At 45.5% G+C, this 17,060-nt stretch overlaps 1 protein-coding gene across 2 annotated transcripts; it reads left to right on the forward strand.

Moving 5' to 3' along the window:
- Positions 1–684: 684 nt before the first annotated feature.
- sh3glb2 (SH3 domain containing GRB2 like, endophilin B2) lies at positions 685–13,116 on the forward strand. 2 transcript variants are annotated; one of them, XM_020707884.2, is made up of 12 exons: positions 685–895; positions 3,467–3,608; positions 4,923–4,934; positions 7,213–7,341; positions 7,942–8,075; positions 8,169–8,261; positions 9,088–9,150; positions 10,023–10,046; positions 10,121–10,210; positions 10,624–10,724; positions 10,812–11,028; positions 12,429–13,116. In XM_020707884.2, the coding sequence occupies exons 1-12, from the start codon at positions 833–835 to the stop codon at positions 12,534–12,536; spliced, it is 1,176 nt and encodes a 391-aa protein (XP_020563543.1). In that variant the 5' UTR covers positions 685–832; the 3' UTR covers positions 12,537–13,116. The 2 variants fall into 2 exon arrangements, with proteins under 2 accessions (XP_020563543.1, XP_011480393.1); XM_011482091.3 differs by lacking the exon at positions 4,923–4,934 and having other exon boundaries at positions 686–895.
- The last annotated feature ends 3,944 nt before the right edge of the window (positions 13,117–17,060 follow it).

A 17,060-nucleotide genomic window follows, 5' to 3' on the forward strand; every position in this document is an offset into this window, starting at 1 on the left:
TTGAAACATGTGACGTGCTTGTAATTCTATTTCAGTACAGAACAGAAACAACTGGAACAAAGTAGTTTAGCAGCAAACTAATATTTGTATCATTCTCCAAACTTTTGGCCATGACGGATGTACACTGGATGCATGACCTCTGATGTCACCCATGGATGTCTGCACTGGAAAATGAGGCCTTAGGTTGGGCGGGGGCACCACCCACAGTTTACTCCGCCCGTCTCCACAACACTCCGTTAGGTCCACAACCCTGTGAAAATACCACACCCCTATAAGAATGAAGTCTGAAACTCCACATAAATTAAGAGATGATGTAAAAGAACTGACCCCCCCCACCCACACCCCCAGAGCTGCCATGAACTATAAATAAAACTACAAGCCTCTAGATACGCTGAGACCCGAGTGGACACAAGTTCAGTGGTTCTGGTTCTTCTTTTTTATTGTTTGTCTTATTTTTTTTATTAGTTGAGTTTTCCTTTGGCATTTGCTCCTACTGTCTGTTTGTAATTATTTATTTTATTTATGACGTCCAGATATGTCTTGTAATATGAATCTAGTCCAATGTTCTGCAAATGTTCTAATTGTCCAAATAAAAGGTTCTGGTTCTTCCTGGTTTGGGTCACATTCGGGAGAGGAGGGTGGGGGTCTGTCGTCGCCCCTCCCTCGCGGGGCTGCGGTCCCTTTAAGCGCAGGTCGGTCAGAGGATTTCCGAGCGGCGTTCGGAGGATTTCGGCTCTGCTGCTTCATCTTCACCTCCGCCCCCCCCTCGAACCTCGAGGATTCCTCCGCGAGCCGACAGTCGAAGCTGCGCGAACCGAGCCCGCGCGCCGTCATGGACTTCAACGTCAAGAAGCTGGCCTCAGACGCGGGGGTGTTCTTCACGCGCGCCGTCCAGGTGAGCCCCGGGCGCGCGCCTCCGCAGCTGCTCGGTGCGATGGGGTTGACGGTCCGCAACCGCAGGATGAGCCCGGGGTGGGGGGGGCATTCGGGAAGTTTTCTGCGCGGTTTTTTTTTATTACTGAGCCGCGCGCGCTGTAAGCCGATCAAGGCTCGTGCAGCTTTCATCCATTATTGATGGCTGCGATGGAGCCCATTAGTCACGTGACGAGGCAGATAGCGAGCGTCTTCAATTTACACTCTTTCTCCTCACCTTCCTCTCCTTTATAACGGTTGTTATCATCATCATCACATTTGTCTTAATCCAAGTCATGTTTATCCTCCTCATCCTCATCATTTATCTTCATAATCACAAAAACAACATTTGTGATGATGTCAGGTCTTTAAACGCGCCTCAAAGAAACAAAAACCAGAAAAATCCAGCTGCTGCTGCAGGTTTACGTTTTTTGTAAATTAATTTGAAATAAACAAAAACAAAAGAGTGTAAAAAAAAACCTGTCTGGTTAAAGCAGAGCGACAGGAAAAGTGTCCAGTTCAGGTTGGGACAACAAATTAGAATTATTTTGGCAAAACTAACATCTGGATTTTCTTTTTTAGCCAGTTATTAAGTTATTTTAAAACATCGATTTCTGTTTTTTGCAAAGGCATGAGTGAGTCAAGAGTCTCTACTTTAGATTTCTACTCTACATATAGAGTTTCAAATGAAAAAAACTCTTTGACATAAGAAGGATTTTAGATTCCGATGGGTAAATAAAGGAGCAGAGACTCCTGTCAGTAGAAAAAAACGGTCTTTCATCCTTTAGATCTGCCCCCTGTGCCCCAAAAGAGCCGTTTGCTACAGATTCAGACCGGCCAGAACCCAGTGAGAGCCGTCCGGTTCTGATCCAGATTCCGGTTCTGATCCAGATTCCAGCTCAGACGAGGAAAACAACGACGTTCATGGATCTATGTGTCTGCTGGTGGAGGATCAGAATGGAGCGGAGCGGGGAGCTTCGTGTTACCGTAGTAACTTGTGCGTCACACCTACAAACTTTTTCAAACTGCATTTTTTCATCTGCTCCTGATTCATCCCAATTTGGATAAAGAAATACTCAGCAATGCTGTTTTAAGTCTAATTTTCTTTACATGTGGAAAATGAGTCAGGACTTTAATGCACCTGTCGGCCTGTTGGTGCTGCCAGCAGAGCGCAGCAGGATGCAGTCACCTGATTGAAACCCTTTGAGGTCATCAGAAACCGTCTTTGTCTCTTCAGAGGCTGCCGTTGTTAAAGAGCCGGCGTCACCCTGCCAACAAAAACGATATTTCATTTGTATTTCTGCCGGTGGCACTAAAAGACTTGTTTTTGTTTGGGTTCTGGGATTTTGGACGGTTCATTACAAAAAATACTTTGTCCACATTGTTTCTGGAGACCTCAGCTGAAGAATGGAGATGCATTTGACCTAAAGGACAAAGAAACTGAGCAATAAAAACAAAGCAGTGTTTAGTGGAAAGAACTGCGGTTTTCAATGTTTTTGCATTTTCTTGTAGCATTTTTCTCTTGATGGAGGTCATTTTATAAAGAAAATTAAGGTTAAAACTGCATTTCAGAGCGTTTATTTATTGGTTGAATGCTATAAAGTATTCAACCCATTGTTTTTCTGTTTCTCTTCCGCCATTTTTTGTTCCTGAACTCCTTCCACAGTTTTTCATCTATTTTAACTATTCAAATGTTCAGCTCTTTCAGCTTTTTCCAGCTATGACTTTTGGTCCTTCAAATCCTTGAACTTTTCAAAATATTCCAGGATTTCTGCCTCCATTGGAACACGGGGAATCCTTAGTGCAGAAGCTCGCCGGTTCGAGTCCCGGTTCTGGCATTTTTCACAAACAGATCTTTTTTGTTATTTGGCTGTTTTCACTTTATTTATGGTCAACTTTGATCATTTTTTTTCTTTATTTTTTTGGTGTTTGACAATTATTCCCCTTTACTTTTCATTTTCATTCAGAAATATAGCATTCAAACCTGCATTTCCTTGTGGAAATGCTGCTCCTTCTAGTTCAAATTGTGGTGATTCAGGAGCAGATGAAAAAACACCATTTGAAAAATCTTGTAGTTGTTTTGTACAAACTGCAGTCAGCGGGCCACAAGCTTCCTGCTCCGCTCCATTCTGATCATCCACCTGCAGACGAATACATCCAAGAACGTCTTTTTTTTCTGGTCTGAGCTGGAATCTGGATCAGAACTGGACGGATGGATGGCTCTGATATTGATCACCATTTTTGTTGCACCGCTAATGTTATGAGGGGCTGTAAGCTAGCAGGACAGAGTGTTATCAAAGGGATGATGGGAAATGAGGGAAGGCTTACTCTGCATCAAGGGTCCCGCCCACAACTCAGAGGTGAATTTCTGATGAACTGCTGCTCTGCAGGAACTATGTCCTAGAAAACAGCGGCTAAAAACTGCAGAACGCTTAGACAATACATCAATGATGGTCTGAGTGGGACTTGAAGAAGTTCTGTTTTCATGATGTGGTTCCTCCTGGACTCTGCTGGAATGTTATCGTTTCTCCTGACGTTTATCCACGGGTCTCAGTTCACAGAGGAGAAGCTGGGCCAGGCGGAGAAGACGGAGCTGGACCCTCATCTAGAAAACCTGATAACCAGAGCAGACAGCACCAAGAACTGGACAGAGAAGATCCTGAGACAGACTGAAGTTCTCCTGCAGCCCAACCCCAGTAAGTCCCCCCCAGAGTTCCCCCAGTGATGGTTTGTATGCAGGTGTTTTCTGGGTGTACTTTTGTCCCACTTTGGCAGACGTGGAGGGACTCGCTCAGTGGTTTTGGAGGAGGTTTCTTTCAGAAACGAAGGAGCATTAGCGACACACGCCCTTCTCCTAAAGCACTTTACCAAGCTAAGCATGGATCAGGAAGCTTCATGTTTTCTTTGTGAATAAAATGACTTTTATCTAAACATCAAAAAGGAAATTCATTCCAAATGTCCTGATCTGATGTAAAACCAGGAACCTCCTGATCCGCCGTTCTCCCTGATCTCTTTAGCTGGAACTTCCAATCATCTGGAAGAACCTCCTCCTCCCCCAAAGCCACACAGCAACCTTCCCACTTTAACTTCCTCTGCTCCGTTCTTCTTCCCTTTATCTTCCTCACCACCAGAGTCTTCCTCACACCACCGTCCTCTGTGGTCTGGACATCTACAACATCAACTTGTGTTCTCCTCCCTCTCTTTTCTGGGTGTCTTCACCACTTCACCAGCATCTGTCCTTCGGCATTCTTGTCCTGAACACCAAACTTCCTCTGTTTCCTTCATCCACATGTCAGCTCAATCCCCCCCCCCCCCCCCCGTCCCCTTCAGAGGAACCCTGGATCATTTCTCCTCCTCCTCCAGCTCACATCCTAACCGACAACATTCAACATTTCACCTTCAACTTCCAGCTTCAGACCCATCTCCCTCTCTTCACCTCCAGAACATTCTTATCAAACTCCTTCAGGATCTCTCCTCCGTTCCTCTTTCCATCCACATCCTGATCAAATCCAGAAGCTTTGATCTCTTTCCATCTGGTCTCTTCAACTCACAGGAGATCCAGATCCATCTAGATAAACTCTCTAGTTTTCCTGTCAGAGTTCCTACATTCAAAGTTTCTCCTCTTCTTTCTACAGACACTCCGTCCTCCTGTCCTTCTTCCACCAACAGCTGTTCAGTTTTGACCAGAACCCTGAAGGTCAACAGAACCACTGATGGTTGTTGACCCGACAGATCCAGTCTGAAAGTTCTGATTGATTTAGTTTTACATCAGACAATCATCCTGACAGAACCCTCTGCATTTACCCAGACTAGGGTCACGCATACCACAGCATTGGTGGTTTCATCTGGTCCAGTATGAAGGGTTGAGGTGCAGTGGACCTGGGTTCTGTTTTTGTGTGACATGAGTTCAATCAAAGTACAGGTTTAGCTCTTCTGTGTCACGGTTCTGTCCTGTGAGACAGAAAAGCTGCTGACTGTTGACTTCTGTTTTTTGTTCTTGCACGCTTCAGTCGACCACACAGGTGAGTGATTCCTCCGTTTTCCTCTGAGTCTGAAGGTGAAGAAACCTTCAGCTTCATCTTCACGCCGTGTCTTTTTGTGTCTGTCCATCAACAACCAGAGGATTTTAAACACAACTGTAAGATCTGCTTAAGGAAATGAGAACAATCAGAAACTCTTTTTTTGTGTTGTCATGTTTTGTCAGGTTGAGTTAAGGCCTCCAACCCCCCCAAACCAAACTTTAACCTTTAACCTTAGTCATGGATCTAGGTTTAAATATCAACTTTATTCACTAAATATATTCTCTAAGTGATTCCTAAAATACCCTTATTGTTGTCTCTCTTTTGGTGCAGAATGTTGTCATTCTTCTAGTTTAAATGTGAGCCTCAACAGTTTGATGGTTTCTAGTTCCACCTTTGTTCTGTTGGAAACACTGATGTCAGGTGGAAACAGGAATTGGACAAAAAGCCTTTTGGAATCCTGACTCGTGACTTTGATGTTCCGCCTCTGAACGTCGGACTTTGGGGTTCATCTTTTCTGTCAGGAGCTTCACAGCCCTGGAAAATGTTTGTCCGTCCACGGGATCGTTTGTGTCACGGCAACAGGTCAGGACTGCTTCCTCCTTCCTCCGCCTCCTCTTCCTCCTCAGCACGTCTTTGTAACGTGAGCGGGGCGTGCTCACATGCGGTCCTGCTGAAAAATGCATGGACCTCCCTTTAACGGCTCCCAGTCGGGCTCTGGACCGGCTGGTCTTTGGACTCGGATTCTGCCCTGTTGGCGCCTCCAACAGTTAGTTTGCTCCTCAGACTCTGCACGGGAACACGGGAACGTCTGTGTTGAAACTATGAAGGTCTGTTGAGCATCAGGGACGTGAGTTTGGAACAGCAAAGATCGGAGGAGTTGAGCTGCGATGATCAGCCTCCTTTTCTATTAGTAGATTTATCAGGAATAAGGTTGTATTTGTCTTCAGTCATTTAGCAAACAGTGTTTATGGTTTACAAGCATTAAGAACACTGTTTGTTTGTTGACCAATCAGAAGAAGAAATAGCCTTAGAAGTGGGCGGGGCATCACCTAAGACGGCTATTATACATAAGATGGTTCCCCCTCTTTTAAATTACTAGTTAACTGTTTTTTAAACCAAATGTATTTATGGTAAATGTTCATAAATAAATGCATTTTCATTGGAAACACTGAATTAGATGAGATGCGAGGATCTGTGGTGAGCTTCACGAACCAACGAAGCTCAATAAATTCACTCAAGTTACCCTGCTGCCTGCTAGATGGATGTCTTCTTCCCAGCATGCAGTTCTTCCCTCCGTGCACAGAAACCCGCTTCACAAGAATAAACCCACGAGGCGACACAAGCTGGGTCAGAACCAGAGGAAAAAACTCACGTTGGCAAGTCCCATCCGCTCAAAGGTGGAGGGAATGAGTGTGGGCTTCATCTCAGCCTCTGCGGCTTCAGTCGGCGCGTTGGCGTGCCGCGCAGCAGCCGTCAGACGTGCAGAGCATGACCGAGGTCCAGAGATCTGAACCCCCGAACTCCTGGATTGGAGTCCTTTGACCCCAGCAGAACGGAGAGGAGAATCTGCAGAAAACAAAAACCTTTCCAGGACGGGTGATCAGGACTTCTGTCAACCACCAGACAACCTGGTTTGGAACCAGATCTGAGCTGTTCTTCACACAACGGCTCAGCGATGGCTTCCTTCAGGTGTGAGCCGATCGTCTGGATGGAGGTGACATTCTTCATTGCTGCTCCACGGCTTGAAGGAAAGAAAAAGGATTGATCCTGTTCTTTAAGGAGACCTAGTTTACTAACCTTTAAGATTCAGAAAAAAAACTGACCTCAGGTTCACTTCAGAGGATTTTAAACTGTTTTAGAACTTTGATTTTTATCTGCTCGGCTAAGATCTTTTGTGTAATTCAGAATCTATTCTAATTCCTTTGTACTTTTGAATTTATTCGGGTTTTTGTTGTGTTTTTATGAATTGGGCATGATGTATTTTACTTCAAGTAGAGTTAGACTTAATATTTCATACGTTAAATAATATTGAAATATAATTTTTGTTATGATCTGTAATTTTCAGGATTCTATTTAGGTTTTGATTGAAGGTGTCTCGGGTATCTCCTAAAATGAATCCAGTTCTCCCTTCTGTGTTCTGGTATCTTCAGGATTCATAAAATGTTTTTTTTTATGAAACCGGTCCTGTTCTGATCCGGTCTCAAAGAAACACCAGCGGCGGGTTTCAAAGAGCTGCCAGATGTTTCTGCAGAGGTTGAAAGCTGGTTTTACCGTGCAGGCGCTCGAATCGAGGAGTTCATCTACGACAAACTGGACAAGAAGCTGCCGTCCCGGATGACCACCGCCGAGCTGCTGGGTCAGTACATGCTGGACGCCGCCAAGGAGTTCGGAGCAGACTCTCCGTACGGTGAGCAGAATGTAGTCAGTGTTTTTCTGATGTTCTTCCGGTTTCAGGTAATTGTGTTTGTGAGGGAAGGGTTTAGTGTCGCACAGCGTTTGTTGAGCTCCCGGCTGTTGGAACGGCGGGGTTTTTGTTTTTCTGTTGAGAACTGCAGCCGGCAGCCTTCTCCTGCTGCAGAAGCGATCTGTCGTTTTTGGGTTGCTCTCTGCGTCGGATATAACGTCTTCAAATCCCCATTTCTGACACATTTTCTGCAGACAAACCGGGAAGAGTTTCTTGTCCTTTGCCAAGTAATGGCTCTGAAAATGCTGATGTCAGCAGACCAGCACAGATACGAGCAGAATCGTGGTCGTCACGTCCAGAAAACGAACACGTTTGATTCTTGAAAATTATGAATGCATTTTTTATCAGTTTATAAAGCTTTTCTGTCAGAATGTATTACTTTATTTATAACACTTCGACCAAACAGTTAAACTCATTATTTCTGTTGAATTTATTTTTAAACCAAACTGTTTTTAAAATGACATTTTGATAGTGGAACTATCCTCCTCATCTTCATCCTTTTGAGTCTTGGTGGGTGACTTTCTGTGTCTGACGGACCCCCAGGCAGCACCTTGATCACCGTTGGGGAGTACCAGAAGAGGCTGGGGGGTGCCGAGCGAGAGTTCCTGCAGACCTCAGCGGCCGCATTCCTCTCTCCTCTACGCAACTTCCTGGAAGGAGACTGGAGGACCATCTCCGTAAGACTCTGTGCCCCGCGGGCGTGCATGTGAGCCCAGCTGCTCGCGCACGTGAGCTCCTCTGCTGACGCCGGGTTCTGGTCTCTTTGGCAGAAAGAGAAGCGGCTTCTGGAGAACCGACGGCTGGATCTGGACATCTGCAAGGCTCGCTTGAAGAAGGCCAAGCATGCCGAGGCCAAAGCTGCGGTGAGGCCAGAATGCACCTTCCCCTCATTGACTGCATAAGAAGACTGGACTGGGTGACCCCTCCCCCCTGGCATTATAAACCGACCAATCAGACGCCTCAGTAAAAATAGGCGGTGCCTGCTGTCCCCCACGTCCAATGCTCCAACCGTTTGATTGACAGATTCTCCCTAGCTTTCGAGTGACAGGGGTGTGGGCTTCCAACAAGCTCACTCCTGATTGGGGAGAGTGGTTGCCATAGAAACGATGACTCAGACTAATCCGGGCCAATCGCTGCTTTCTGGCGACATCTGGCTCCTACATGCCAGGGTCCGCACTGTGAAGAAATGGCGGCTGAATTGACTTCAGTTATAAATAAAATTTTCTACGGGTGACGTCACACGGTTCAGTTTTCTGTGGTTCCCTTCCTCTCTCCTCCTCAAATCAATTACCAACTCTGAAATTGCACTGTTTGACCACCAGAGGGCGCCAAAACCTCTTCGCCGTTTTTCCATCGTTTCCAGGCCGTTTCTGATTCTGCAGAATTCCTTCAGTCTATGAAGCAAGAATCAGATTTAGCTTAAATTATCATCACAAATTATCTTTATCACCCAAAAAATTCCACGATACAATTTTTATAGGTGTGCTATTAAAATCCTCCAGCTGAAACAAACCCTGCATGGAGGAGTTTTTGTTGTCACATAGGGGAGGGGTCAATGTGTGACCTCGCTGCGTGGCTGGAACGATGGGCGGATCTGCCTCTCCTGGCACATTCAGATAATTCAAACTGAACTTCCTCTCCGTCAATCTCTTTCACCTCCTTTCTTCTTCTTCTTCTTCTTTTTTACAGGCAGCCCCAGACTTTCAGGAGACCAGGCCTCGAAATTACGTCCTTTCTGCCAGCGCCTCGGCGGTGAGCAGCGCCACACGTTAACCTGTTAACTTCCTGCCGCTTCTGCTGTACGACTACAACGCCCACCGTGCTTCACGCCCGTTGTCCCGTTCAGATTGTTTTGAAGATAAACTGAAGTCAATTAAGATCGAGCATCAAATGTTGAGAAAGTTCAGGCAAGAAGTCAAACTGAGATCAGGTCTGATTTATTATGAAGCGTCGTCTGAGGAGGCGGAGTCTCAGACGTCCAGTTGGTCGGAAGTTCTCCAGTCTGGAATGTTTTTAAGAACCGTGTTCTCGCTGTCAAACTGCAGAGTTTTGCATAGTTCATCATCAGGGCTTTGGGAGAAGCTGGACGAGCTGAAGCTGCTGCCCACCAGGGTCAGGGTTGTGTGTTTGTGTCTGTCTGTTGTGTGCTCTCGGTGATGCTGAGTTTGTTTCCTGAACGGCTACAGAGCGGCTGGGAGAGCTGGGACGTGGCGCCTGATTCCGCTGCCAGCCCGCAGACGAAGGTTGGACTCTTCCTCGCGGCAGAGGATAGCCTGTGTGTGGTTGTGTGTTTGCGGTAGAGCAGATGTTGTGTAGCACCCACTCTTCCCTCATCATCAGGTTTTAGTCACGGGTCGTCCAGTTTAAAAACATGCGAGTTTGAAAAACGGCCTGACCCGGTCCAGAAACAGAGTACCTGATCTGTTCCATCCTCACCACGACGTTGCCGTAGAAACAGTGACGTTTGTAAGAAATAGGAACCTGGTTCAGTTCTTCCTGATTCAGACGTTTCAGATAGGAATCGGTCAGAGATGAGCTGTGCTGCTCTGGTTTAGCGTCTGAATCTTTGCTGTTTTGGTAATCTGGGTTTCTGGTCCCCCCATCCTCCCCCCGCTGCCCCTCAGCTGCTCAGCGAGGAAGTGGACAAAGTGAGTATCCTGTGTGTGCTGTGTGCGTTTGTGCGTCTTTTCCTGCTGCCTCCTCACCGCCTGCTTCCTCCCAGGCGGAGCACGAACTCCGGGTGGCTCAGACGGAGTTCGACCGGCAGGCGGAGGTGACCCGGCTGCTGCTGGAGGGCATCAGCAGCACGCACGTGAGTGACGGCCTGTGTGCAGAGCGGCGGTGTGCTTGGCTTCAGGTCCAGGACGAGCGTCTCTGCTGTTCATCACAGAAATGCACCTTCATTAAGGATCCGCCTTAAAGAGGCACTTCAGTGGGACGTTCAAGGACCAGCAGAATTGTCAACGCTGAAAAACGTGCACGCTCCTTAATTCACAAATTAAACTTTTTTTTTCAGATTTAAAAAAATGATTATAATTAGAGGTTACATTAGAAAAATGTTTGTCGTCTATTTTTATTCATAAATAGGATAAAGATGCTACAGAAAAGATGAAAGGATTCTTTAGAAAGAAGAGAAATGCTAAAACCTGTGAAAGGTTTCAGGTCTGCCCTCCTGGTGTCGGGAGCTGATTCCTCTCCCCCTGACCTTCTTCTTTGTCCCCACAGCTCAACCATCTGCGCTGCCTGCAGGACTTTGCAGAAGCTCAGACCACATACTTCTCTCAGTGTCATCACCACATGCAGGAGCTTCAGCGGGAGCTCCACAGGTGAGGAGGAACCTCCTGCGGTCCCTCAGAGTGTAGGATGATCCCTTTGTCACTCACAGCTTCGCTTTGTTTTCTTCTAAATGTCAGATGTGCCAACGCTGTTGGCGCCCCCCACTCGTCTGCTGCTAGCTCCAACCCCGCCTTTCCGTCCGATCATTCGTCTCCTGGAGCCAGCTTCTCCGCGTGCGATCCAAAGCCCGGACCGCTGTCGATGGAGCCGCCGGCCACCGGCACCCGAAAGGCGAAAGTCCTGTACGACTACGACGCCCACGATGCCAGCGAGCTTTCCCTCCTGGCTGACGAGGTACAGCAAGACCAGCCTAAAGCGAAAACGTTTTACTTTGGAAGCTGGATGATGATGATGATGATGATGTCTTAAAGATCCTCTGTATACAAAGCTATGTTATGTTGATTTTTCAGTTTGAAAAATTTCGAGCAGCATCAGCTGACTGAGCTCCACCCGTTTAGACCCCGACGGTTTTTGCTGAAACGGGTTCCAGCGAACCGATATGATCGGCGGTCTTTGTGCACTGAGACCTCATCTTCCAGTGCTGAATAGGATGCACACCAGAAATGTTGCAGTTCTTCAAAAGACCACTGGATGGCGGTGTCAGAGCCATTTCCTATCGACACCCCCATGTTAAAAAGTTTCATAGCCAAAAATAAACACAGGTCCAGTCAGCAAAGCTGCTTTTCTCAACTTTAAGAGTCTGTTGTCTTTATGTAAATTGCATAATGAAAGTTCAAAGAACAAAAACACAGGAGCTAAAGTTCTGCTGTGAACAGAGGAGTGTCTCACTGGTGCATCGATTGACTTATTGGTGGACTCAAATGAAACCGTCTGCTCTCTTCTGCCTCATCTGCCATTTTCCAGCATGTTTGTTGAGGTGGGCGGAGTTAACTTCTGTCAGTATGCCCCTCCCACTTCAGGTTTCAGAATCTGTGTAGTGATGTCATAGACGGTCAGGTTGATGCTGGGAATCTATTTCTCGCTTTTCCTTCAGAAAGTCCATCCTGTATGCCGTAACCTCATCACAGAGTTTTGGTTTTGACCCGGACGAGGTTCCCATGATGCTTAGAGCAGGAGATGCATCCAGCTCTGTGTCTATGGGAGTGTGAAAGAGCAGATTCTGGGATGCACACACCAGTTTCCACAATCTTCAGGCTTTATTAGCTGCACTGATGGAGTCAGGGTTGCTTCCTAAAGCCCCGCCCTCTTTCTTTCCTCCTCTGTTGTTGGGTTTCATTCATCTAATCATCAATTCTAAAACGGCCTCACTGGGTTTGTTCCAATGATTGACGGACATATTTCCTTTTTTTTGAAAAGTTGGCAATGACATGGAGCGAATGAAACGGGCCTCGGGAGTCCAGAATAAACCGAGTCATGTGACCTCAGGGTTTGTCAATATTTCCTGGGTTTACCGTGACTGAGGGATCGATCCCACCAGGACGGACGCTATCCTACTGACATGTTTTGGACTCCCAGAGCAGGAGGTCGGTGGGGTCAAATGTTTGGTGAATTCGAGGAGGGGAAAACTCTCTCCTCCTGGGATTTCAGGGCCTTTCTCCAGCGCTGTCGGAGGTTTCCGTACACCTCCATGGAGCAGCATGAGAAGCTGGGCATGTCCAGCTCTAGAAATGGATTTTCCTTTGGTATAAAACTATTTTGTGTCCCTGAAAATGTCTCTTCTCTCCTTCCTGCAGCTTATCACCGTCTACACCGTCCCAGGAATGGACCCCGACTGGTTGGTTGGAGAAAGAGGGAACGAGAAGGGCAAAGTCCCGGTCACTTACCTGGAGCTGCTGAGCTAATGACCCCCCACCCCCAAGCGCCCACACACACATGCACACCCCTGTACACACACAGAGATCACCGTGATCACTGATTACCAGGAACGTTTCCTCAGACGTGGAGAGCCGCTGCTAACTGACACCGTGGGCAGAACTGTCGTTGCAGATCCCCTCGTGGTCCACAGTCGGACCGTTTTGGGATCGTTTACGACACAATATTCCAAAATCTTATCAGCGCCTGATGGTTGTTTCTTTGTTCACATGATGACCAAACAAACCCGTCCGCTCCTGCAGCTCATCAGATCCCGATTAGCTCATGAAAAACGTTGAGGACTCTTCACCCGTGTGCTCCGGGGAACAGTGACTGCAGAAGCTGTTCTGTGCATGTGTGTGTCCACGTGTGACCTTCCGTTTGTTTAGCGTGTCGTGCTTCTCTGTTGCGCACATGTTGTTGTGTTTTGATTTTTTTTTTTTTGACTTGAAATGAGCCGAACTCGCCGTCCTCGTTCCAGTTTCTGCACAGCCGTGGTTTGATGTGGAGCCAACATGCATGTGTGTTTCTCTGTAACTGTCTTTAATAAACACATACAGCTGTTCAGGACTTTCTGCTGAGTCAGAAATCTTGTTGGGGGGGGCTTTGATGACCTTTATAAAAGAAGAGGACTTTCGCTACACAAGTATGGAAGAGGAGGGGTTGACATGGAGAAAAGCGGTCAGGATGGAGGGACCCTCCAGGCTCGGCTAAGGCTACGGTCGAAAATACAGTATGACCTCATGAGACTGAGGACCCACGACCTGGATCCCCCCCCCCATATCAGGTGTATGATCCCAGACTCCTGACATGTCCAGAGATCCATCATTTCTCTGAAAGGGTTAGTGTGAGTTCAGGGGTCTGCAGCCTGAGGTTCTGGAGCCGTAATGTGGCTCTTTAACCCCTCCATTGTGGCTCTCTGGTTAAAGAAAAATAGTTTTTGATTTGAAAAAGTAACTGTAAAGTAAGTGAGAAAAAAAGCAACACTAACTCAAACTATTCAACTCATTCACAAACAGTGGGATAACAGTACATGTTACTTTGCCAGGCTCCTGACTACATTACCCATAATGCTCCATCACGCAGTGGAGCTTTGTAGTCTGGGGGTGACTGAGCACAGCCAGAGATCATTCTTAAACTCCCTCTCCATCACCTTTTGATTGATTTTAAAAGTGTTTCCAGTGGTCTTTTGATCATGATCGTGCTGTTTTTTTTAGCAAAAAAAGACCTTTGTCGTTTTCAAGAACATAGGTTCTGTAGAGCGGCTGGAGTTCATTAGAAGTTGTGGGGGAGACTTTTGGCACGGAGTAAGGCCGTCCCCTTCCCATCATCCCTTTGTTTACACTTTTTCCCACTAGCTTACAGCCCCTCACACCCCCAACCTAACATCAGTGGTGCAACAAAAATGGCTGCAATATCAGATCCATCCAGCCGTCCAGTTCTGATCCAGATTCCAGCTCAGACAAGGAAAACAAAGACGTCCATGGATCTGTTTGTCTGACAGTGGAGGCATCAGAATGGAGAGGAGCAGGAAGCTTGTAGCCCGCCGATTGTTGCTCCTACATTACAGCTACAAGCTTCTTCCAAACACATTTTTGCATCAGCAGAAATTTAACTTTGATGTTCTTCGTATATGTGCTCCATCAGGAGGAAACTGACACAAGATTAAAAACACCAAAAAAAAAAAACAGAAATCTGAGATTTCAGGTATTCCATACGGTTCAAAAATACAGCAAAGGTCATTGATGGGCTCTGATTTAATATTTGTCAGTTAGATTTGACTGTGGCTGCACCACAAACGGTAAATGTTTGTTTTTTTTGTTCAGTGCTAACATTACATTACCTGCTAATGCATTTTTTTGCATTCAGGTTGATGCTATGTGACACAGGGTGTCTTATTTTAAAAGGAAATCATGTGAACCTCTGTCAAACGTTATACCATGTTATATACATATTTTTAAAATAAGGCTAATTTTTCTTTTTGGTCATTCATATTTATCATAATAGTAATGATAGTAACGATAACAAATACAGACCACCGTCTAATTTTGCATGTAAGGCTGCATCCATAACGACGTGTATATCTGCATGCATGCATTCCTGCATGTATGTCTGCATGCCTGTAGGCACACATTCCACATTCTGCACACTCGCGAAAAGGGGTCACGTATGCAATAATGCATTCCTGCAGACATAAATGCTGCATGTATGTCTTCAAGTATGTTTGCATGCATCAATGCATCAAGGTTCAGAGCACTGTCTAGTGGGTCTAGAAGACCCAACTCCCAATGTTAAAGTGCCTAGGATAGCACAAGGGTTACATAGCCTGCCTTGAGTCTTGCTTCAAGTGGGAACCATCCACACATCTCAAAGCTTTGAAAAAGGCCAAAGGCCGTTTCTATCAGAGACACTGAGTTTGTAGAGTAGTTTGTTTGTTCCTCGTGTTATTATTTCTTTTGTGTTGCTCTTTAAGAAGTCTTTTTTTCTTCTTATTACTTGTCAATTCATCGTTTTTTTTTTTGCATCATGGTCCTTTATTTTACAATTACACTTTCACAAAACTACACTTGCCTCGTCTCACGACCTGCTGCTGTAAAGAGTGACTTTTATTTTCAGAGTCCCACTCCAAACTTTAAGGAAAAGTTGGCAGCCCCGCTTTGACATCCTGTAACTTCACGAATCGGCTGATTCGCAGAGAAAAGCGCCTTTGTGCTGACATTACTTAGAAAGTGTTGCAGATCACGTCAAGAGGTGAAAAATTACAGTAGTCAAAGGAATGTAAACACTTTTGATAATACCAATTTTGAAAGGAAATAAAACAATTACAGTTTTCTGCCCCATTCAAGCTTATCCTGCACACTAAAACTTTTATTTTGCACCACAGCATGAAAAGTTTAGTTAAAAACGTGGATTTTCCGCTTTCGGCTGATGATGTCCAGGTGCCATCTTGTCTGCACCCCTCTTTGGATGAGCATCAACAAAAATGTTTACGGGGCACAATTATTAGTGACGCACACGGGCGCTACACTAAGTTGTTATCTCAAATTATTGTCATTTTTCATGCAAATGTTCTTATTAATTTTCGCTCCTCTGTATTTTCACTTCTGAAAATCAACCTACTCTTTCTATTTCAAACTTTTTAAAGGGTCTCTTCATTTCTTGTTTGCAGGGGGAAGATAATTAGTGGCACTTCAGCCCACAGTTATGCTGTTAGTTGTTCATTGATTTTGTGCTGAAATAAGTTGGGTTATTTCACTAAAAATTATAACTTCAGGAAACTTCCTTTGGATATCAGGTGTGTCCCCCCCAGAAACATTTTTTATAGCTGCTCCTCCTAAGACTGCAGCGCCTCTTAAGGTTTTAAAGTTGTAAAGTCTTTAAGTTTGCAGTGTGACCATGTTGTGGGGTTGTCCTTGTGCTGCTGTGTTAATGCAGGGCAGCTGCGTTCCGTTTTCTATTTGTAGGACGTTGAGCTCTTTCGACCACCTTATATTTGGGACATGTTACAGTTTAACCCCTTGTGCTATCCTATGACCTCCCCCCCTTACTTTGACGTGTTCCCCCTACCATGACAAAGGTGGATAAAGGTGGAAAGATTTCATGTAATCCATGGACACCAGTGAAGATCACAAATCATTGAAGAAAAAAGGTTCAGAGGACTGTCTAGTGGGTCTACATGACCCAACTCCCAACGTTAAAGTGCCTAGGATAGCACAAGGGTTAACAAAATGTTATAGGTATACTACCCATTATTTACTAAAACGGCCTTTTTCCTATAGTGGGAAAATTGCCAACACAGTGGACCTACTGGTGCCCTCAGCCTGAGGGGGAGAAGCTAAGAGATCGACTTCTGATGGAGCCAGAAGACTTAAAAAAACAACTTTTGGTATGATCTGACACCTCATTCTGCTGGAAGAAATATTCTAAATACTGTACATCTACTGAAAATCTGAGAATTTCAGATCAATGACGTTTAAACTAAGTTATTGTTTGCACAAGAGTGCAGGATTTCATGCACAACCATACAAGCCACCTTTCACTGGCGTAATTATTTAATGGTTTTTTTCCAACTAACTGGCAAAGTTTTTTTTTTTTTTTTTGGTGAACTGTCTCATGATCTTATTATCGGCATTATTCTTTGTAATCTTTCTGATGTTCATTACAAAGACTTTCAGTTTATGTTCTAAAAACTCAGCAAACTCCTGTGAAAACTGTACTACAAACAGCCTGCACTGCGCCGTAGACCACAGTTATTTATTTGCCATTATGGCTTCCACTGACAACTAATATGTGAACCATTAAATAAGAGATTTTAGATCTTCTCAAGAGCTGTGACGTTTTGGGGCTTTTCTGGCAACAATGACACTCAACTCTTTCCACAGATTCTCTACAGGACTGAAACGTCTCTTATGTCACTCCTGTGTTGCCTAGGTGATGTGTTTGGTGTCGTTGTCCTGCTGGAAGATCCAGACGTGTTTCATTCTCTCACTGATGGAAGGAGGCTGTTGCCCCAA

Source organism: Oryzias latipes, chromosome 12 (assembly GCF_002234675.1).
Source record: "Oryzias latipes chromosome 12, ASM223467v1".
Taxonomy (NCBI): Eukaryota; Metazoa; Chordata; class Actinopteri; order Beloniformes; family Adrianichthyidae; genus Oryzias; species Oryzias latipes.

What these genes read in the sequence shown, in the direction of transcription:
- sh3glb2 (XM_020707884.2), top strand. Translation starts at nt 833, where the DNA reads ATGGACTTCAACGTCAAGAAGCTGGCCTCAGACGCGGGGGTGTTCTTC. An exon ending in TCAGCGAGGAAGTGGACAAA is followed by an intron (nt 10,047 to 10,120) that starts GTGAGTATCCTG and finishes GCTTCCTCCCAG; the next exon opens with GCGGAGCACGAACTCCGGGT. An exon ending in TTTCCCTCCTGGCTGACGAG is followed by an intron (nt 11,029 to 12,428) that starts GTACAGCAAGAC and finishes TCCTTCCTGCAG; the next exon opens with CTTATCACCGTCTACACCGT.